The following is a 23,666-nucleotide window of genomic DNA, read 5'->3' as shown; positions in this document are numbered from 1 at the left end:
AAGTCTGCATCTTTCCTTCTATACAACTAAGAGAATAACACATTGCACTTTTTAAAATGATACATTTCTTCAGTTTTTATTAGTTTCTTTTAAAACAGTTGCTAAAATTTATGTACAAAATAAAGTTAACTTATACAATTGTAAAACAAATTGAAACAAAACACCCAATGATCTTCCGTTTCGCAAATGTTACAAACTCAGTAAACACTCCAAGGAACTTAAGCCTAATGAGATTTGTTTGTTTCAAAGTGTATTGTTCGTTACCTACATTCTTTTTTTGCCTTCCCTGCAACCTCGGCAAAGATTGCCCTTCGTCCCCTAATATGTACGTTAGCTCTGTGAATTAGTTGTGTGGTGAACAAATCTGTGCCAAGTGCACCGTGTTTTATGTGAGTTTTTTTTTGTTGGATTTGTAACTGAAAGTTAAACATTTATTATACGTCGATAGATTCTGTTGCTAGAGATTCTTTTTTGTTATAGTTTAACATTGGTTGTTTTTCATTAGTTTTGTTCTGTTGTTAAGGAGTTATTTAAGGGCAGCTGGTCGACGAATTTCAGCGCGACCCGCTGCTCAAAAGCTTTACTTTTCGGTTTTGTTTTTTGCTTGTTATCATTGATACCTATCAGAAACAAACAACACGCACACACATACACACCGAGAACAGTTTCGTGTACTTATGGTTAGTTTTTTTCTTGCCCTTTACTTTCTTAGCGATTAGGTTAAGTTTATCCCTTCACGAGCTCTATCAATCGCTCCTTCGCCTTTACTAGCGGTTGCTTTCCTTAGTCCCCAAAAGTCGATCCATTTACACAGCATATGACAACGTTATTCCTGAACGTTTTATCCCTTTCATTCGTCTATGTACAATGCCTCGCTAGGTTGAATCTGGCAGCCGGTATTACCACCCAGCCATCCCCTCTTCATTGCTACTTTATAAATCTATCTCTTATTCCGTATCTTAGATGCAAACAATTGAAAGTACCACATCGCATCGAAAGCATACATTCACATGCATTCCACGCTGTATAAGCGCACAACGTACTGGCCATTTTGAATACTGCTGGCTATATCACCCACAGTACAACACATCACATCAGACTTAAGATTTCTGTTCTCATTAATGCCACACTGTAGTTTACACGGTCACTAAGGACGCGTACACCGGAGGAAAGCTCCTAGTGTACTTCCTACACGAAGAAGCGATGGCCTCACAATGGCTCCTACTACCGCTCGCCGTAAATGTCGTTTCTGGCCCTTTGTTTGAAGTCTATATAATAGTCGTCGATCGCAGTATTTGCTTCTTTTGGTTGGCCTACTACCACTGGCGATCGTTTTGTTCGGTTTTGATCTTTGATGTACTTATGCGCGCTATGGCTAGTAAAGTTTCGCTAATGCCACTGTATTGAATTATCTACAATTTGTCTCACAAGATTCGAGATTATAGAGTTGCACACCACCAAACTATTTCCAGTATCATCGATCGTTTCAATCAGTGTCGAAAGTTGTGGTAAATCTTTCTCCAATATACTAACATCAACCATCGAAGCCTATACCCTATCCATGCTAAAACTTATCCCAAAAACCAACCAGTGTCGGCTTCGGCACTGGCTGAATATCTAACTTGTGTACAAACCTAAAGTGCTAAAACTGAAACGAAGTGTGTAAAATCAAAAAAACGAAATCCTCCTTGATCTGGTTGACTAGTTCGCACTGTACTACGAATCGCATCCGGGGCTCATCATCGGTTTCGGGTGTTCGGATCTAGAACGGGGCCGCCGCCACAGCTAGGGACGCAGCCACAAACTATTGGTGGGTTTGTTCAAGGGAGACACGCAGCAGGACACATTGGGATATTAGTATTCTTTGGAAAAATAGAGTCTCTGTTTGCTGCGGCAGCCGTGTCTTTCGCGTCCATGACCTTAGACCATGGTGACATTGCGTCGTTTCTTCGTGTCTGTACCGCTTATCGTGGAACCACCATTTGGTATTGGGCCCAGTCCACTGTTTACCGAACTCACCGAGGAACCATGGCTCTGGCCGTAAACGTACGAGGTCGTATTACCGACACCCGGTGCCGTAGCACCAACGCTCGGGCTGGTGGTGTAGATCGGCAGAGGTGGAACCGGTGGCGAACCATTCTCATTCAAATGGTTGTTGTTCAGCAACGACATTTGGTCCGTACCCGGCTGACCTAGCATGTGGGCGTGCTGTGGATGTAGCTGCTGTACCTGTTGGCCCGGATTGTAGAACGTCTGCTGAACGTTATTGTCGATAAGATCGTCAATAAGTGTTGGGCTATGGCGTCGCTGGTGTTGCTGTTCGTGCTCCTGCAGTAGTTGCGAAGCCGACCAGGATTCGTAAGGACTGAGGGTACGGCCTCCGACCATGATCGTCCCCGCATTCGGATTGTACGTGCGCGTCAGCGTGGTATTGTTGGAGGTTGTCGAAATGATGCTCACGCTGCAATTATTATTGTTGTTGTTAGGCCCGATCGTACCATTGGCCGTGGGACCTCCGTGGTTGGGCATGATAAAGGACTGCGTGTCGATGATGTGCTGCTGCTGCTTTAGCTCCTCGATCAGCTGCTGCTCCATCGGGTGTGTCGGTGGCCCCATATTAATGACGGCACTGTAACGCTTCTTGGCCAACAGTACATCGTCGTCGATGTTGTAGATGGTCGGGATACCGACGGTTTGATGATCACCCAACCCCATATCGTAAGAATTAGACTGTGGAAGCGTTGTTTGTCCACCATGATTCGCACCTTGATGGTTCGGCGAAGATGATGACGATGTCGTTGAGTTGGAGGAAGGCGACGAACCATTCCCAGCTGCCGTGACGATCACGCTATGGCTTGTGGTTAGTTTCGTGTCACTTTTGAACGATTTGATCGGCTTCTTCTGCTCGTCATCGTGCGTGTCGTGTCGCTTCTTGATCACACAGAACCAGCAGTAGATGAAGATGAGCGCGAACAGCAGTATGATACCGGCAATGATGGGCAGTAGCAGCTCTGGACCAAGGTCCATGCTTTTGGCAATGCGTGGAATAATGTCCATTCTGTCATCTCCATTCTTAGCAATGCCATCGTAAGACGACCAGATGGAGTCGTAGCTTTCCGTACCGCCCGTACTGGATGGTGGGAATAGTGTCGTGGGCTTCGGCTTCGTCACAAACGCTCGCACATAGTTCGAGATCGGTCCGGGTTCTGCGTCCTTGGTGAGGGTTGCATACGGACGCACGGCAAAGTAGAGGATCTGCCCGAACAGATGCGGTTCGTGCGTAATATTCATCGTGAACTCGCTACCTTCACCGATGGAAAACGTAAACGGTGTGTCGTGATGCCATAGTACGGCAGCCGTATCAAAGTTGTCCACAATGTCCTTGATCGTGGTGGCATACTTCACCTCGTACCGGGCCACATTCTTGCCACCCATGTCCGGTGAGGTCCAGCTGAGACGTACCTTCATACCTTCCACGTCAGCACTAAGATCACTGATGCGACCGACCGGCACCTTAGCGGCGTTGATCAGATCCGCCTGGCTAACGAACACCGTCATTGGCGGAAGAATACGTTCGAACGAGTCCAGCGATTGTTTCTGGGGAATTGGCACCGAACTACCGCAGCAACGTCCCGGTTGCGAGCTGGACGTAGCGGCTGTAGAGAGAATAAGGACAAATGATATAGTTTAGAAATGGAACTAAAGATCAGATAATTTACTAAAACCTAGTAATATAGGACACTTACTGTAACTAGCACCATCCGCTAACGTATAGGCCGTGTTGCCGCGATCGCTGACCGTGACCTCTAGCTGGTATGTGCCCGGACCACCGAATTCATCCGCATTGAAGTAGCGCGAGTAAACTCCGTCACCCTTGGTAATGTCCGGATCACCAGCTCCAGTGTCCAGCAGTACGAACCGCTCATCACTCTGTACCGTTGTTTCACGGAAGCGTTCACAGATGCGTTCCAGCTTGGTAACGGTAACTTCAACCTGTGCTGACACTACCGGCAGATCTCCCTTCTTAACTTCAGCGAACAGCACGATCGGACCACCGGCCTTACTGCGATGAACCCAGGACCGTGCCGTTATAACTGGTGCGTACTTGGAGCGAGGTGTGGCGATCACCTGCACGTAATGTGGCTGCGGATTGCCCTGGAACCGTTCGATCGAATAGTTCCAAATGCCAGTTTCGTTGATCGTGGACAAGAGAGACAGTTGTCGCACCGAGGCGCGCGCGTCACTCATCGATGAGTACACGATACCGTTGGGGTTCGTCAAACGCACGTTCGAGACGAGCGGATTTTCCGAGTTGTGTACATAAATGAAGAACTCGGCCGGTGGGCCCATGAAAGGATCGAGCATGAAGTTTCCGGTCACAGTGCGGCTACTGCGCTGCGAATTTGTTTCGCCCACCGAATCGATCAGCACACGACGGAAGATTTCTACCGGGAATTCGTTACGATTGCCCTCGTGGTATAGCTTTCCAATATTGTACAGTGCGTTCGATAGCTCAAAGTACGTGGTGACGAGCGATTTTTCTGAATTGTCACGACACTCGAACACGGAGTACGCGCTACCGCCAGTTTCGTGTGCCAGCGGGTCCAATGGTCGCCGTGGTTCCACTATCGGGTAGTTGATTGTAGCGATACGAATTTTGGAGGCACGAGCCGAACGTGCTAACGATTCGTGCTCGATGTCCATGCCGGGAGCAATTACCAAAATGATCGAATTTGCCGGACCATGATGGCGCGTCTGCTCGTTCAGCATGTGGATGGCGTCGGAAATGCCGCAGCTCAGACAGGTCGGTCTGTTCAGATCGCTCGATGTGTACGGGATGAATGATGCGATGCGGTCCTTGTTCTTCTCGATCTGCAGCGACGTGATCGGGAGCATATCGTACGTTGCCGTATCGTTAGCCAGTGCAATACCGATCTCCGTCTTGGTTGCCGGAAGATCATACACAATCCACTTTCGTATGGCACGTCGCAGGAAGCTCCAAGTTTCCCGTTCCCGCATAACGAATGTCTGTCCGATCACGATGACGTAGCGCGTAAGTTTGCGCGACTTGTAGCTAAACTTGGGCACGGTGTTAATGATCACCGAAGGGTTAAACTCCATCTGATTTTGCGGCGCAAAGTCCGAGTGCTTCAGTATCACGTCGTACGTACTACGGCGATCGCACATCTGATTGTGCTTCGTCGGTGCGTATCGATTGTGTGTGCCTTCGTCGCAGAACATGGTGACACTCTTCGATTCTGCCGCAAACATAATGCTGGTGCGAGCGTTCGGATCCAACACACGGCTAATGTTGTACGGGACCGGAACGGGAGAGGACGGACTGCCGCACAGACCCTCATCGTTGACAGGGGCGTCCGAGCACCCCGTCAGCTTGACCTTGTGCTCGTCGTTGATGTAGCAGCGCGGATAGACCGGGTCGCGATCGTACCCAATTTCATCGAACACACCGTACCGGTACTTGGCCCACTCGCGGATAAACTCCCGCCAGATAGTCTCACGGCCCAGTATCTCCGGATCGACGTAGATCTGTTCGCCCGACTCACCGCATCCGGCGTACTGTTGCGTCCAGATCGATGGTTCGGCCTTGGTGTGGGGCCGGATAGTTACGTCCGCCGTTTCACCGCTCGCCGATGTGCGTGTTTGGTTGTAGGGTATGCACGACTGGGGCCAATGGTTCGGCAGGATCACCGACACTTCACCGAAGTAAACGCGGCTGTCGAGTGCATTGAAGAGATACTGCGAGGCGGACGTTAGCATAATCTGCAATGATACCAAACGAAGGTAAAAGGTTATTTAAAAATGTTTTTCTAACTGTGACTCGTTTCAAACATTCAACATGGTGAACGAGCGAACATTTTTATGGCGAAGTGCCATCCGTACATTTTACAGAGTAGACGAATCATGCGACCATCTTCAATCCCTTCCTATTGAACGTTTTTTACCTAAGCCTCAGTGCTCGAGGCCAAACGTGAAACGATCGTACCATGTTCGATGACCGACATTTGACCAGCCCCGACTAGGTCTCCCATGCATTCTCGCGCTATAAGCAAGACGAGTTGAGCAATGGTAATTGTGCGAACATTTCATAATGACCTTACCCACACCAAAATGGATTCAAATTCATCGCCTTTTTCACTTTCGTTCGTGCAGATCATCATCATCATTTTTGGAGGTTTCTATGAGAATGAAAAAAAAAACAAAATCCACCAACAACACCCCTGATCGATTGGATGGCAACATCACAAAACCCCTGCATACCGGGAGCGGACGGAATGGTCTACGCTAATGGTCGCTCCATTAGCCGATGACACATCTTTACCGACGCACCGCCTGTTGCCGGAATGGAAAGTGAGGTCGCACACATGCAATGGGGTTTAGGCTTTCTTTTTGACTTACGCCTTTCGATCGAACGAGGATCATCCTCGTCTAAACCACGCAAATCACGCACGCAAGGGGTCAGAATTGGATACGTTCGGTCGACCCACGCCGTGATGCTGCGTCTTGCGTAAGGGTATCTTAAATCTTAATTATTCATGCGGTCCACACACGGAGAAACAAAACCTAAGAGCGACAGGTGGCCTGTTTTTTTGTTGTTGTTGTTGAGCGTTTTACCTTCGCGACGGTTTTTGCCTTACGTGCGTACGTTCTTTTGTTGCTGGCAGTTTCGCACTTTCTCAACATGTGCCTTAGACTCATCTGCCGCTTTTAGGGAAACACTGTGTTTTATTTGGTTAAATTTTTGGTTTACTTCTTCACATTGCTCGATGGGCAAGTTGGTTGGCAGTACGATCATGTTTGCATGAATCTTTCGTTACGCCCCGTCCAGGTGGCACGCGGCCTTAATGTGCATTAAATTTACTTTTGTTTCTCTTTCGCTCCGTTTGTTTTGTTTCCAATTTTTGGATCCACGGGTCCGTGATTATGGGATCGCTGATACGGTTGCAATTCACCCGGTGAACGAGTTGTGCATCTGCAAACGAAACGGATGCAGCTGCTGGCTAGCGATTGCAACAAATACCAAGTTTTCTCCACCAACGATCGCTTGGGACTTTTGTGCCTCGGGAGAGACAAATTGACAGCCGTGCAGCAGCAGCAGCATCTGCCGCGCAGGCTGAACGCTGCCCGGGTAAAAGGCATCCTTCTGTCTAATGGTATGCGACCTTTCTAAGTCCTGATTTTGGTGCCGCGATCGTTACCATCGACAATATCCATCGTATTCCTATCTTCGTACCCTCGGGCCGCTCGCATACCGCTCGACCGGTATCCCCCAGCCCAGCGATCATCTTCTTCCGAGGTTCGGCTCCGTGTTGGATTGGCTTTTAAATTGAAAAGGGCATTCATCATTCGATGCTGGCACGGCAGCGAAGAAGCGCTGAATGGTGCAAAACTTGTTTTCGATCCGCCGTACTAAAGCCCGCACTCACGAAGTCGCTGTCAGGCGAAGATAAATTCAACTAGCGCGCGCTACGAACGCGGCTGGGTGAGATTGCAGTTGTAAGCTGGCAAACGTCGCAAACGAGACAGTTTCCCAGCACTGTCGACCCGGTTGAGGCTGCAAAGCGTCTAGCGCTGTCACTTCTTCTGCTGCTAAACATTTTGCGCACAAAACAGGGGAGAGAGAAAACGGAAAACGAACCGTACGGGCGCGATGGAAGAAAAGGGCAAAATTTATTACATTTAACCCGATTTGGAATGGGCCAGCTAGTGGTTTAACTTGCTCGAAGCAAGTTGGAGATTTTTTTTTCAAATGGGAAGACAAAATAGACAATCCTTCAGTGGCTGAGCCTTTTAGGCTCAAGTGGAGAAAGGGCAAGGAAGAGAGAGACAGAGAGAAGGAGCAGAATGACACTCGGTGGGGAAAGTGAATCTCCCGTTTGTGTCCCGCTGTGTATGCCTCATCGAAGATGACAACGGTGCCGACGAAATGTGACCCTTGAAAATGTAAAGCGTTTAGGATCCAGATTGACTTACGCTTCTATGTTTTTGTTTTCTCCTTATCTGAATCCATCGCGATAAATTCAACAGAAGACAAAAACAAAACCCAAAAATACATGGGAAGAAACACGGAAAAAATAACAAACGTTCAATTCCCTTTTTTCCAAAAAAAAATATATGGTGGGTTCGTCTCTTGACCACCTGTTGATGTTTTTTTGTGTGGATGCGCGGGAGCGCGCGCGCGCACATGAATGGTCTGTTTGCGTACGGGCACGTATTCTAACGCACAGAATCCCGTCTGATCCCGGCCGCTGAACTGCTTGAACTTTCGAGTGTCCACCACCGAAAAAAAGGGCAAACACACGCAGGAAAAACAAAAACAAAATTAATAAACGCAGCAGCACACCGCAAAGGTAGCAAACAAACGAAATGCGTTTGTTAGGACACGGAATCAGAAGCAGTCCAATGGTGGAATGGCGGTGGCGTGGAAAGCGAGTGCGTTTATGTGGTTTATGATGGTTTTTTCTTTTGCTTTTGTTTTGTTTTAACCTTCTTGTATTTGTGTATACTTTGTCCCGTGGAAAGAGAATGGAAGGGAACTAGAGAAGAACAAAAAAATGATCAAAAACCAATTCGAATTGTAATGGGGTTTTGGAGTGTGTACCATCGGACGGTGCACGAAAACAAATGCCAACGGCATGCTCTAGGCAACGGTGACGAACAGGTTGGGCCAAAGGGACACGATGCAAATTGAGCAAAATTCAATCAAGCGCTGCTCACCCGTGAATGCGCTGCCACCGTCGCTACTAGTCGCTGGTTGCATGATTACAAAACCCGTGGTATGGGATACGATGCGATGTAAATGCGCCGCGGCGAAGAACGCGGCGTACGAACAGATGGGAGTGAAGGCGAACGAACCGAGATTCAATCAATGAATGATTAGGCAGACGGGGGTACGTGAAAGATGGAACCACAGCCACGGTATGGTATGGCAAGCGGTTATGATTGTGGGGCGGAATTCCAAACATCGCCAGATGGTCATCGAATGGGAGAATCGAAGATGAACGCGAATGAAACGGCAGAAAAAAAACTTGCACCCGGGAAGCCACTTTACACGCGGCTGGTGGAGACGGTGGATATATATTGGAGAATGGTACCACGGCCACTATGGTGCCACCACGGTGTGGTAGCAAAACTATTTAAACATAATTCCACCGTGCGAGAAATAAAATATGAAACAAAACATCTAGCAATACCCGCACAGCAACGATCGACGATCGACCGATCGTGTACAACGATTGTGCAACTTGCGCGATTCACTTGGAGATGGTAACGTAGTTTTGAACGGAACAAAAAAAACGAAGCTAAATGTGCAAACGAGAAGAACTGTACACTGCGCTGTGTAAGCTCTACACGATGCTCTTGACTGGCTACTACGGTTTTACACTCGAAAACCACCGAGAACGTGTTTGTTTTGCGCGCCCGACTTAAGATGCTGCGCACTGGTGGAGGAACTGAATTTTCTCACGCTTTCGTTGCCGCGAATCGATTCCGCTCGGGACGTCAGTGCTAAGCTGTGGAAGTTTGGCGCACTGTAAAAGTGCTTTTACGGTGACATTTCTTTCGTTTCGCTACGGTTACACGCTTCTTCGATCCTTCGAAGTGTTATCGGATTTCGGTTCGGATTTTCTTATTTGATGCTTTTAAAATTTTCGTCCAATTGTTCGTGCTGTAAGCTGATGCTATGTAAAGAGTGTGAATGAAAGGGATGATGCCATAGTCTCACAAACAATCTCACCCACAACCGATGGTCAATCGGTATTCGGTAAAAGTGAAGAAAAGGGAAAATTTCTTTCGATTGATTGTTTGATGATTTGTTTTTTGTGTGTTTTTTTCTATTTTGAGTCTTTTTTCCCATGTTTTAGACCACGGGTTTGTCCCTTTGCCTAATGGCACAACGATTAGGAGTCGATCGTTTTATGCTTTTGCTTCGGTCGGTTGATCGATTTTACGGATGGTTTTTTTTGTTCGTTTGGTTCGTTGTTTGTTGTTGGTTAACCTGCAGCAAAGCGTAAGGGAACAGGTAGACGACATGCATCGGCCGGGATGAGCGAAGAAAGGTCGACCAGTATATAGAGATGGGAAAGGTTCCTGTACGGCTTCACCGACAAAAGGAACTGTTGACCTTTTCGTTTGACGCAATCGTAAAGGAAACAGCTGTTTACAAATATTTATCTTTTTTAAATTTATTTTTTTTGGTTGATTTTCCCATCGGCAAATAGCGGCCGTTGTGTTGACGGATTTTATGGATTACAATTTTTCATAAAAGAAATGAAGGGAGCTCCTTTTTCAGGGGGTTTTGATTGAAACGAACCATCGCTCATGTTATTCATGCAAAAAAAGGTAGACAAATTTAATAATCTTTTGCTTATTTTTCACAAGGAAATGGATTTGTGGGCTAAAGCGAGAGTTCTCCTATTTTTTATGTTTTAGAGAAAAGTTTTTGTTTTGTATCAGAAATCTCACTTTGCAAAATAAAAGGATGAACTCATCCCAGCGGTCTGCATTAGCCCAGTTAGCACAATCTAGGTACCGCACAACTTCTGATTTAAGTTTTCCAAGAACATACCCACACACACACAGTTAGCACACTGCAAATTGGAATGCAACTGCGTCGACGAAAGTCCGTGCTAAAACGAAAGCTCAGTCAATTAGCAACACGTTTCGTGCGCAAAAACCCTCCGCCCCAACCCCTACCCCTTCTATCCCTCGTGTGTGTGTTTGTTGCCGCCCTTTTTGTTGTTGAAAACAACAATCAGCGGAACCTTTCGGGGATTCCTGTCGGATGATACAACATAATGATCCTGCGATATGTGCGGTGAGCATTCGGGAGGTTTGTGTGCAAAACTTTCCATTTCGGTGCGAATCCTTACGCTACGAGGATTCTCCGCTTCAGGCCCGAACGGAATCGATCCGATTGAAAATTGTAAAAATTCAGTAAGCACAGTCACCAATCACCGAACACTAATTGGGTACAAAGTCGTCTACCAATCGGCAAAGATAAACGGATTTCTTCGGAAAACTATTTGTTATTGATTTTGGAAACAATTCTAATTAGGCGGAATTTCAAGGACATTCCAATACCGTGAACGTGGGGTGCCAACACCGAGCTGCATTCAATTCCGTACGATTAATGGTTCGATTCATTTGTCTGATTCATGGTTATTCCTTTTTTTTGGGGGGGTGAAGAGTTTGGTCATTTCGGGACTGTCCAAAGTTGTTGGAATTTTTGCATTCGGTAACCCAAGATTTTCAAACTCTGAAGTGGAATAAGCATTTCTCTGTACCAAAAATTCGTGAACATTAAACCCACTCTAATGGCAATTCTAGCCGATTTGCAAGCAAGTGTGTTTGAGTTAGCTTGCTGCCAATTTTTAAACATTCCATGCCCATGGCCCCCGACGGGATTTTGCGGTTCACGTCCGTCAGCCAACCCCTCCCGATAGTGGTGAGTGGAACGACGGTGCTCACGTTGAGCGTTGAGTGGCTCTTAAAAACTCGTTAAAAACTTCACACGCTAAATTATATGGTTGTGTACCGAAGGTGCGGCAGAATGTGAGGTTTTTTTCTTCGGTGTGGCCTTTGTTTTAACAGCGTCAGTGATTTGAGTTCGAGGAAGCGTCAAACTTTCTACCGCCGATCGGCAAAATGCTCTCGCAAAGAAATTCGTCCTCGACCGGGTTTTCATGTGCGTGTGAGCTTTCACATAAGAGTAAGAACCAACAAAAAAACATGCAAATTCCGGTACTGTAGAATCTACGCCAAACAGTGCCGATGGCATCAGGAGCGTGAACAAGTTTGTGTATTTGTTTTCACACAAGTCGCACAAGGGTTATGCACTTTTGCACCTGATTAGCACAAAGTTCAAGAAGTATTGTTCTCTTCGCGTAAAAACGGCATGGTTGTTGTGTTTTAGCTTTTGATGAAACATTCCTTGCTCGTTTTTATGGTTTTGTTTCGGTAACACATTAACCTACCGGCGTGGAAATTTCGCCCTAAATCGAATCGAAATGTCAATGCCGTGAGCGGAGCGCAAAGCTTCTCCCATGGTCGCACATTAACAAACTTTAATTTTGTGTTGTCTTAGCATGAAGATAGCTGTTGTTTCCTATCCCTTAAGGCAAGCTTTTTGAGGGTGATTTTCGTTTCGAACAACCACTAATTTCGGCCGAACGATCGTTAAAACACAATTCGTCGCTTGTTGCCACTTTCCTTCGGATGGTTTCTCCCCCACCCATCCACCCTTAGCTCTCCCCTTCTGGGGAGCATTCACGGTTCGAGCCCATAAAATCATCATCTTCGATCGGATGAGACAGCCCGGGACATTGGGGCCCCAAATCAGGTGGAGGGTATAAAATCACGTGTAATTGACAGTTTTTATCGGCGCCAAGACGCGGTGACGTTTGACGATGGGCTTTTCGGTGGACCGTGCTGGTACGACAGAATTGATACATTAAGTTCGCGCTTTTGTGACCAATTTCTTCCAACGTTTTTCGGGGTGACAGGGTATCCTCGCGGGACGTGCCCTGGCACGTGCTTGGGATTGATACGTAAGATTTGTGTTTACGTATCCGGCATTTCAGCGAATCAATCGCTTTGGAGGGGGGGGGTTTTGCCTCCCACAAGTAGAAGAAAAAACAAATTCCATCAAGCTCCAAATCCGCCTACGGGACAGAGGGTACAGTCAGTAAAGCTTTTGACCCTTGGAAATGAAACAGCTACAAAAGTGGAAAGATCCCGTGCGGAATCCCGAGCTAGAATTGGAATGTTTCTCGCTCATGAAACGTACACCGCGGTACGCCCCGACAGCATTTAAAGTTAGATTACGAACCATTAAAGCGCAATATTGTCGGTAATCTTGGCGGTTCTTGCCCGATCCCATCCGAGCTTTAGCGGTGGTTCAGTTGAGGGTTGTGATTTCATCCCCTGTCTTTCTTCGTTTCTCTCGTTTTTTCTCAAGCTTCTCCCCCCGCCCCCGGCAAGGGGACCTTATCGCAATGGGTAAAGGTTTGGACGGTTTTTCTTCCCTTCGGGGAAGAAACAGATCACGCACAATATCTGTTTTTAAAAACACAGCTTCACTGTTGCGCCCCACCACGAACGACGTCCATTAGCGTTGACTTGACAGGCGAACGGTCAGTTTTTGAAGTTTTCCCGATATGTCGTGACGGGAAGGTTGGACCCCAATGGCCGGGTGCGAAAGAAATAAATCTAAAAAACGCGCCTCTATCTTATACGGCGGCCAGTTTTCGTGCGTTCTTACCGGGAGGCGTTGAGCTAAACGATTCAGCAGCGGGAATATTTCGGAGATACCCGGGGACTTTGGACGAATGGCTAGTGTACATGAAAGCGTTAAGTGCTCGGGGTCGGGTCGATTCGTTTAGTTTTCTTTTAAATTTAATTAAAACTGTACCCTCGCTCTCTCTCTCTTTCCCCACTGGAGAGGCCATTTATAGACTGTCCAGTTTGAGAAGCAAAAAAAAAACTCCTGGAAAGACCCGCACGAGGTCACGAGGAAACGAGAATTCATCTTCCCCATCAAAAGGTGGGTGCAGTAGAGGAAGCTGTCCGAAGGGGAATCGCGAGACGAGATCGCTCGAAACGAAACATGCTAATGTACTGCAGAACGTGACTTCAAATCACGACAATTATTATTATTTCAGTTGTTTATTGCGCCCGCAGAGCAGAGATCGTCTTCACCGACTGCTTCTTCAGTGTGTGTTGATGCCGGTGGTTTTGCTTCTTGGCGTACTTCGACATCTTCCCGGGGCCATCAGCATCATCACGAGCCGGCGACGTGAGCACTCCGGGACCGGGCACGTTGGCTGACAGAAGCAGAAGCGCTCAATTTTCGTTAGCTGTCGCGGTCGCGGACTTACGTTCGCGGGCTAGAAGTCGCGGAACTGTAGCACGGGTCCAAACGACGACGACAAGAATTTCACCTTTGTGTGGCAGCTTCGACCATTCGACCAAGCACGGTGATGCTGCTGCTGCTGTTGCTGAGTTTAGCATTTTTACCGTGGCAATGCAATTAGTGCGATACTATTCATCTTGCAACCGAGGGAACGTCTTCTGCGTGACCAGCTTAAGCAAGTATGGTTGGAACATGGAAAGAACAAATAAAAAAGGATGTCTTATCCACAGGAAGAAATAAAGTCCCGAAGTCGTGAAGTAAACCACAAACATCCTAACGGTCGAGAGCTTTTTTTGTTGCAGCCCGAAGAGGACGTCCTACACATATACTTCCTGGTGACTTCTTACCGATAGCTTCACCATCCGGAATGCGCTTCTACATACATATATTGGCCATAAAGTTTCCCCTCAAAAAAAAAAACCCCCGAAACAAAACTTCATTCCTGGCTGCTGCTCGCTGGCCAAATAATGTCGCCCCGGATGAGCATTTGCAGTGTGCGCTCGGGGTTTGTTTTATTTATTCTGGCGTTTGGCCATAAGCGGCACAAACGGCACCCATAAGCAATTGCCTGCCCCACGGATGTACGTTACCGTCGCTGCCCCTTTTATGCTGCGAATGTGGTGCGACACTGTTTCGTTCTGTTTGGCCATCCCGCGAATGGGGCTGTGGATTATGAGTTATAATCTTTCCGCAGGCATTATAGTGCAAGTTTTGCGGGCATGTTTTCGATGGCGATTTTTTTTGTTATTGCGCTTTTGGTAGATAAATTTGTTCATTTTTCGCGCTTGCACTCACCACAGCACGTGTGTGTGGATGTGTGTTTTGTGAAGTGAAGGAAAAGAAAAATAAAGAAAAACGCTCGTTAAATTAGGTCGTATGTTAGCTTTTATGTTATTGCCGCCCGGAAAGTGGACAGTTGCCCATAATATACTGCGACCGTTCGCGTTATAAGCTTCAGGGCAGGGCAGATAATAAACTCCATATGCTTTTCGTTTGCCGGGAATTGATCTCGTTTCGTGCGCTCTGCGTAAATGTGCGCGCCATTAAAAAAGCTTACCACACCCCCCTGCGATGGTGGAGTTGCGATCGGATCAGCGAGAACCACTCGACAGTGTCAATAAATTGGTGTTATTTGGTTTGCAAGGTCGGTGACAAGCCAAATGATACTCCTTCATCCCTCCCAAAAAAAAAGGATACCATAAGTGGATGAATTCCCATTCAAATCTCATCTTATCCATCTGCATCTACGCCACAATAAGGACGTTTGGGATTTGGGTTATGCTCAAACCTGTTGCCGGAGTTGTTGTTTTCCGACTTTGCCACATTTTGATTCGATGCTCGATTTGCTCTCACCTGCAAAGAAAACAAAAGAAGACAAATTTTATTAGCATTGCTTGCACCAAAGAAAAACAAAACCCAATAATCACACACATGTAAACACATGGGCTTGTGGAAAACCGAGGTATGTGAATAGGAAGATAGGCAACAAAACAAAACAAAAAACACCAAACGAATCATGTGGATAGGTCACATCGTCACAAAGCTTCGATGCTGCCCTCCAAAAAACCACAATCGACGTTCTTTTTAGGAGCGATAGCATTTTCCATACCGCAACCGCAAACCGGCAATGGCAAAGTTTCCGTTAGAGATTTGTAGAAGAACAAAAAAAAACGGGGGAATCGGGCAAAAATCAGGGAAACAACCGTTCGGTGGGAACGTCCCGAAGGATGAGCAAACATTTTTCCACCAGCATCGCTTTTCCACGCAGCAGAGTATCATCCGTTGGCGAAGCAATGTCAGCAAAATGTACATTTCTTCCATTTCCTCCGGTGCTGCAGAAGGAAGAAATTGTCGTATGGAGCGTATGGATGATATTGAAATGAAGCTGCAAGTATTGAAACAAGTGTGTACTGGCTGCACTCACTCTCTCTCTCACACACATTCGCATACACCTCAGGATGATGGGGTGAGGGTGAACCGGTTAGGGAAATCGGAAGGCCTCGACGGGTAAAATCGCAATCTCGATTTGGCCCCGGGTTAAACATGCTTTCTGAATTTTAAAAGATATCCCACCGTGATTTTAGACGCTTTCCACCATTGGCCGTGCGTGGCTGTGACCGTGTGCCTTTGGGGCGGCACGAACTTTCAATCGGGGAATCACCGAGAACTGGGCCCCAGCGTGCTGGATGGATCATCCTCCATTCCTTAGCTTGGATTGCACTTGAGATGTGATTCTTCTTTCTTTTTTTGCTGCTGCTGTTGTTGTAGTTACTGGTTCGTTCCAGAGACATTAGTGCCTGCGGGGGATGAGGATTCTTGGACGGGAGGAGGTACCAAGCCGTTTGCATAGCCGATGCCGGTGCAAACGGTAATGGGTGACCCAACGAATTGGTTGATTGCCTTTCAGTGTGGAAGCCGTTTGTTTCGTCGCAAGAATGCTTATTACAATCCGGTGTATGTGCCGAGCGAATGTTTGCGAAAGGTCACTCTTGCCTGGTTGCAAGTGCTGCCGCTTGTAAGTGGAAACCTTGAGCAAATCCGCGGGAAGTAAACCGTACACTAGCCAAGATTTCGTACCGGGATCTTTACCGTGTTGACTCGATGCTTAAAACTAGCGAACGGTACGACATCGAGAGGAACTAATCCTAGACCAGGCGAGCGATAATCGTCGTCACCTGAGGCAAAACCCGTTCGGTAGGACGTTTCTGCCCACTATCGTACCATCTTTCACTGTTCCGGAACGAGAAGAAAAACGCAGCAAAACCGGGGAGAGGGAAAACGAAACATTGGTGCAGCAAAATCAATTTCCCAAGAAAGCAGCAAAACCCAAAATCATTATCGCTCGCCCTTGGTGGATGCTCACCAAGGCAAACGAACATTGGCATCCTTGTTGGACGACGCCACGGCACTGATTGCAGCACGCGGTGTGTTGCAGCACGTTAGCGCTGTGAGGTACGAACGAGAGCAAAGAAAATTTGCATCATCATTTCCAATTCACCACGGTGTGTCCCGGAGAGTTCCGAAGCAAAGCGGTGTGTTTTTGGTGCAGTCGACACACTGCACACTGCACAATGACGGTGCTGCACTCGGATGATGCGCCTGCAAATGCGAGGCAAAAAATAACGACAACAAATCACAACTACACTGTTTTCGCACGGCATCGGACATGGTCGGTTCGGTGGGAAATGGGCGAAAAGCGGGAGAACTTGTCATCAACTTTCGCGCGCCATCCGCGTGCTTTTTCCCATATTTTACACGCCCGCTCTCGCTGGTACGGTGCAATGCAATACCATTATCGATGCCGGTAAATTACCGCAGCTAGTTAGTCTAGTGTCACTTGTAAATCGGATGCCGTCTTGGCAAGCATCAGGGCGCGAGCGATTGTTTCCTATTTATTGTTTCGGTTTGTGTTGTTTTTTTCTTCCTTTCGTCCTCCATTCACAGCCACATCAGCGCGTCAGCAACGCAAACTCATTCGCATGCAACCGGGGACGGTCCTATGGTTTGTGGTCTGTGATTGACAGTGAGCGCCGTTGTGCGGTAAAGAAACAGGACACGCTATATCGCTTCCATTTCTGCGGCTTTTATCGAAATTGATCCACTAAAATAAATGCCCAACGGTTGGTTTCGTCGTTCCGATTGGCATAACGGCACGATAAATCAGCCACACGGCGATCAACACCATCGAACTTGAGGGTTTGGTCAGGGCGGCAATGGAAGTCCACGGTGCAAATAGTGGCGGAGAAAAGAGTCCTCCATCAGTGCGCGCCCGTCGGTGATTTATGCTCTCGAGCGCAATCGAATCAATGAGAGCAAATATTTTCCCCCCCGAGCTGAAGTCTGTCACGGGCGATGATGGCGTTATAATGTATTTGTTGTGGGGGGTGGCGTGGAGATTGTAGAAATATTTTCATTCAATCACTACTAGCTTAATTCATTTGCAGGGTGAGCCCAAGTTGAGCCCAAAATTGGTTCAAATTGGATTTGTTTTTGCTTTCGGTGCCTGTTTCGATCGATGCAATTCCAAGTGTCCTCGGTAGAGATGAGTGGTGGATTATTGATGTGTGTCCTATCAATATTGGAACGCATATCCGCATTCGCTATGATATGTATGCTGACTTTGATCTTACCACTTACCAAACTTTAGTTGCTCGAGATGATCGTGAGAAAACAGATTGCAATATTCGTTTATGGGTTTATTGGGATATTTTACACCCGCTGCATGGATAATGCCCGACTGTTAACGGCGTTTTTCATCGATAGCACAGGTTCGCCTGCAGTGGCTGGGAATGGTTTGAGTGGAGTCGCAAACTTTTTTCACTCCCATTCTTTTTGCATTCACAAACCGATTCGATGCCGACAGCGCCGAAACGCTAGAACTCCCACTGAACAATCGCAATAAACTTCCTGCCCGCTAGTGAGAACCACACAGCATGAAGCCTTCAATTGCAAATCGTAAGCAAGTCCGGTCACGTCGAGTGTGCTGTTTTTCGACCATTTCCCTCACGAAAGCCCAAAGCTCGTCTTCCCTCTAACGACAGTGGTAGCACGACATTGGAGAAGAAAAGAGCAAACGCCAACCTTCCCAAACTCCTTTCCTTCGATGCACCGGCACTGTGCCGGATTCGTGTTTGCAAGAGATGCATTAGAAATGTCTCACTTGGTACAACCCCCACGAGAGGGAGGGTTTTTGGGGGTTCTTTCAGTTTTAAAATTCCACCACCGTACCACCGTGTCGATGTCTGACGTTGAGTGTGGGGGAGCCCCGAAGTGTTCAGGGAAATTGATTGGTATTCTGGGTGGGTAAACAGCTTCGCCGACCGATGACCAAATCGATCGTGCAGTTTGTACCCGTTGCATCCCGGATATCTGCAGGATGGCCGGAAGGTGGTCTGTCATTTAAAGGTGACGGTGTGGAAAAGTTTTCATTTTCCATCAGTTCTCCAACTTTGGATCGGGGAAGGCCACTCCATTGTGCTTCGTTAAACTGTTGGGGCTTTTTTTGTGGATACGGATACGAACGCCGGAGGACACACGATCCGGTGCGGATCTCTGTTCGTAGAAGTTAAAGCGTTTCGCCCAACTCGTCCAAACTTAGGGAACTCCAAGCGCACTGTACTGCGCTCAGCACCTTGTGCGGAGTCTATGTGTGAGTAAATATAACATTTTAATGTTAATTAATTCAATTAAAGGCATTGCTATGAATTCTTTGTCAGTCCTCGTCCTCGGGTACTTGCGACTTTGTACTGTACTACACCATCGTTTCCCCCCAGTTTTTGGCTTCCCAAAAGCCTAGAATTGTGAAACGAAGCAGAAGAACATTTGCTCCGGTGCCACGATTCGTTATGATGGTTGTTGCACTGAAACATTTGGTGCTTTCCTATTTGGTTCTACTGCCACAGCTTCCATCTTCCAGCTGGGACGGACATCATGATTCTCTTCTTTTAATCCCATTTTATGACCATGTTTGTCTTTGCGTTTGTCTGTCGCCCGGTTTCTTTTTTGGGGCCAGGTTCTTGGAGGGTGTTGGGAGCTGAAATGTTTGTTGTCGTGTTGAGCAGTGAATATGTTTTTATTATGAAGCTGAATTGGTACATGCATGCCCGATTCCCGAGGAAGGAACCGGGAAGGTAGGAAAGATGTGTTATCACGGTCCACTCTTGGGGGCCAGAAATCCCGGCGGGTTGAATCGTTAAGTGAGCTTTTTTATTTGACCATTAGCACCATCGGGTTCGAGCGTACTGTTTGGGAGACGAGTTCCAATTTTTTTTTTGTTTCGTTTTGTATTCAACCCGTTTTTTCTCATTTTATTGTAGTTTGCACAAGGGTGTCCTGTACGGGGTAGGGAATTGTAGTTTTTGGGCTGTTGGCAAGTGAGTGAAAACACATCAGCAAAGATCATAAAAAGTAAAGTCTAATCATAAAAGTAAACATTCTCTTCATCGCCAACCCATGGGACATGTATTCTAATTAGTGGTTTCACGGCACAACTGTGCAGTGTCCACACGCGTGATTCTTCTTTTTTTTCGTGTGTGCGTGTGTGTAAGCCTGCATTTGGAAGAAGATCGCGTGTCATGATTATGCTGCCAAGTGCTATGATTTCTTGGACGTAACAGTTGGCAGATGGTGGAGTGTCCGTCTGGACCCGGATGGAGCTCTTTCTACGGAACGTTTTTTTTTTTAACTTCTTCTTAAGTTTGTACAGTAAGAGAACTAAACCGAAAAAAAAACTGCCAGTCTCAGATTTCATGATTGCAGTACTCGCTTACTCCGATATCCCACGTGACGGTTGGTAAGATCGTGGACGATGGTTAAACGGTTTAACCTCAAGAAATTCTAACCACGGCAGGCACGGACACTAACTCAACGGATCTCGGAACGCGACCAACTGTCGATGAAAACATAGAAGCCCAATTTCATCAAATCGTCCAGAATTGCCGTACTGATGCTTCGTTTCTCATATTCATAAACTCGACACCTTGCGACCGAGGGTAGTGCAGGTATGGTCGATGTCAAGTGCGAGAACCATATGCCGCTGGTGGCCAGTGAGCTCGGAGGGAAGCCACACTAAGAAAAAAAGCGTTTCATTTCTTGAAGAAATTTGACCAACCCAACAGCAGTTGGAAGACATGTTTGATTCCTTCCAACGGCAGCTAACCTATCCTGCACCGTACGATTTGAAGCACACGAAACGATCAGGTTCCAGTTCCGAACGGTAAACGGTCGATTTCAACCTTTTGGATGGGTTTTGTTGTTGCGTTCTTTACTTTATTCTTCCCAAGACTAAACAACCGTGTAAGGAGATGCAGCACAACTGGCTGGTGTACCTTTTCATCTCACACACACGCACACACATGATGCAGCACATGAGTAGCGCGAAGGGCAGGTTAAGGTAGGCCAGCCTAAACCATCGCTCCAGGGTCGCTCGGTGATGAAATTCCCGAACAAACAGAATCGGGCCGACCGTAGCACAAAGGAAAGAAAAATCTCATATTACCCGCTAGGAAGCGGAGGACTTTTAATGAATTATCGTTTTTAATAAAACAACATCCAGAGGAAGAATAAAAAATCCACTCTCGACGGTGAGAATCTCAGGCATCGTGGCCTGGAACGGAAACCGATGCCGGCTAATAAGATCCTGTGAATTATGCTCCGTAACGGAAGCCAGCTTCTGGAAGCCTTGGTCTTGGTGTTGGTGGCGTGAGAAAAAAAAACAAGCCATTCCGGCCAACAAAAGCTGGGTAAGCAAAGCCATGGTCGTCGTAGGAGTTTACTCTTGGAGCTTTGCGAAATTGCGAGTATTCGGGCGCTAGATCTCTCCACAATAGCGAACAAATTGGTGCACAGCAGTGAGATTACAACCCGGCCCAACAAAACTGCTCAATTCTTCACCATTAATAGAAACAATTTTGTTGGCAAGATTCCGGAACAACCCGGGCACCCCAATTTGACCCCGTGCCGGATAAAGGCACTGACAAAAAGGGGCGAACATTAGTAACCCTTTCGTGTTATGACAAATTGGGCTCGAAAACCCATTCGACTCGGACGCTCGTTGATTTATGTCAACACATACAGCACAAGATGCGGGGTCAGTTTTGGTGCCTTGTAAAATGACTGCGTAATTAAAATGTTACACCATCGTGAATTGCGCGACTCGATGAGCAGCCGAATCCCTTTTGCTGCAGCTGCTGAGTAGCGGCGAAGGATCGGTAGAATCCCGTGCCAAAAACGAGACCCCGGCCAAAGGTTAATGGGCTTGTCGTTGTGCTTGCGCCTTACCGCCCACCATGCTTTGGACCTTTTTGCAAAAGCAGCACTTTTCGCGTTGGTGGCAAACAGTGTGCTGCAAGGCTTCACCTTAACTCGGTGTGTTCGTCTTCCAAAAACGCAAGTTGGCTAAGCCTAGGCTATTTGCCTAGCTGCCCGGCGGCTAATCTTTGGCTTGTTCGTTGAGTTGTTCGTAGAAGCGAAGCATTCCACCGTGAAGCCATCCGTCCTCATTCACCCCACCACGGTCCAACAGTTTGCTGACGACACCTTAGCATCCAGTGGCAGGGTCCAGGGTTGCAGGGTCACCTCCATTTTTGGGGGGCTGGAGCAGTGAAATGTGGACGCCTTAGTTTCGATGTTTCGGGGGAGTTCGCTTCACACAGGAAGTTCAATTTAATTTCTCATATTTACACGCGGCTAATCTAATATTTATGTTTTTGGTGTGTGTGTGTGTGTGCGTGTGCGCCCCACGCAGCAAACGCGAACAGGTACACGGTGCAGGTTAAATTAAGGTTCAGCCCACAGTCGTAAAGAACTTCCTTCCTTGTGCATGCGGGGTTGAAAAGCTTTTTTGTTTGCGGGGGGATTTTTACTTGCTTCTTCTGCCGGTTTTGGAGCAGAGCGGCGTATTACTTTTCGGTCGGCTTTTCTTTCGCTGTTGTTGCGCTGCGATAAGCATTCTCTATAACCATCTATCCATCCATCAGTACCCCGGTATCGTTCCATGGACGATGGAAGCCATCGTAAAGGCAGCTTCCCAATTCTTCCTTTGCGTGCACTCGCCGTAGACACCAATGGATGTTGTGTCGAACGTGAAAGGTTCACCTTTTATCGAAGCCGAAAACCATCACCTTCTTTCTTGTGGTGGGGGAGGCCGGATGATCACGAAGCACAAGAAAGTAGTTCGTTTTGCGGGCTTCCTTTAAATGGGCGCCGGTGATAAGAAAGGATTTTCTGTTGATGTTGCATCATGGCGGGACAAGATTCGCTTGGCGTTGTTGGGAACTGATACGCATCGTTACTAAGTCGTCCGTTATGGACGAGAGGATGGGATTTTAGTTTAGTTTTTTCGTTCCCTTTTTTCTCTCTCCCTGCTTTCGATCCGATTTAAATCGACAAAACCCCCGGCAATGTCCTTCGGCCCTGTACGGTATGATTGATGGCAGTAAGGTGTATGCAGTTTTGAAACGCTTGTCATGTTGTGCGAAGAGCCAAACAGGTAGAGCTCACCGTACGGATTAGCTCATTTTGGCGTAACAATGCATAGAATTGGGATGCTTTGAGTATAGTCAGAAAAACATAGATAGGCAGGCTCAAATGCATAGAATCCTATCGATGGTAAAAAGAAAAGGAAAAGCTATGATTTTTTTTATAGAGGATTAGAAGATAAAAAAAAAACTTTGCACAATGCTTTTCCTTTTTTTGTGCAAAGCTGTTTTGGGTTGAGCCTATATTTGAAAACCGAACTGAACATTCGCGCCATTAGTTTGGGATTTGTTTGCTGAATGTCTACGAACCAAAAGAAAAACCGTGGGAACGATTCTAAAATGTATAAGAACCATTATTACTATGTTGGGCTTAAGGATGCTTAAGGTTCGTTTTTCGCTCGCTTCCTAATTATTTCTTACCCTCAAGCTGTCTCAATTTGTGAAGGCGGGGCATATAGGGCTATAGTGGCGCACCCGGCATGACCCAAGCCTTGGGTAATGTAATTTTCATCGCTTTTCACGCGAAATTTCCACCCACCCAGAACGCATCAACGCGCTCATCACACAAGTGCCCGTGAAAGTGAAAGAAAAACAACACGAAAACCCTTCATTTATATTTCCCTTCCGAAGATACGCTTGCACACCGTGAAACGTTGCGTTCCGGGTTTTTGGGGCTGTGTTTGACTTTGAAGCAGTCCCTGGGTGAGGTTGGGTGGCGTCTTTTTTTCTCCTTCCTTGGTGGGTGAGCTACCGGATGC

At 47.1% G+C, this 23,666-nt stretch overlaps 1 protein-coding gene across 1 annotated transcript in view; it reads right to left on the bottom strand.

The window, feature by feature from the left end:
* Positions 1-48: 48 nt before the first annotated feature.
* LOC125764929 (calcium-activated chloride channel regulator 1-like) overlaps positions 49-23,666 on the bottom strand; it is a 48,536-nt gene continuing 24,918 nt past the window's right edge. Inside the window, exons 2-3 of the mRNA XM_049429658.1 lie at positions 3,747-5,781; positions 49-3,656 (exon numbers count right to left, since the gene is read on the bottom strand). Coding sequence (XP_049285615.1) covers positions 1,921-3,656; positions 3,747-5,781 — 3,771 coding nt within the window. The 3' untranslated portion in view covers positions 49-1,920. The remainder of the gene's footprint in view (positions 3,657-3,746; positions 5,782-23,666) is intronic.

This window comes from Anopheles funestus, chromosome 2RL (assembly GCF_943734845.2).
Source record: "Anopheles funestus chromosome 2RL, idAnoFuneDA-416_04, whole genome shotgun sequence".
Lineage (NCBI taxonomy): Eukaryota > Metazoa > Arthropoda > Insecta > Diptera > Culicidae > Anopheles > Anopheles funestus.
Note: the sequence above shows the minus strand (reverse complement) of the source record. Positions and strands in the feature narration are given on the sequence as shown.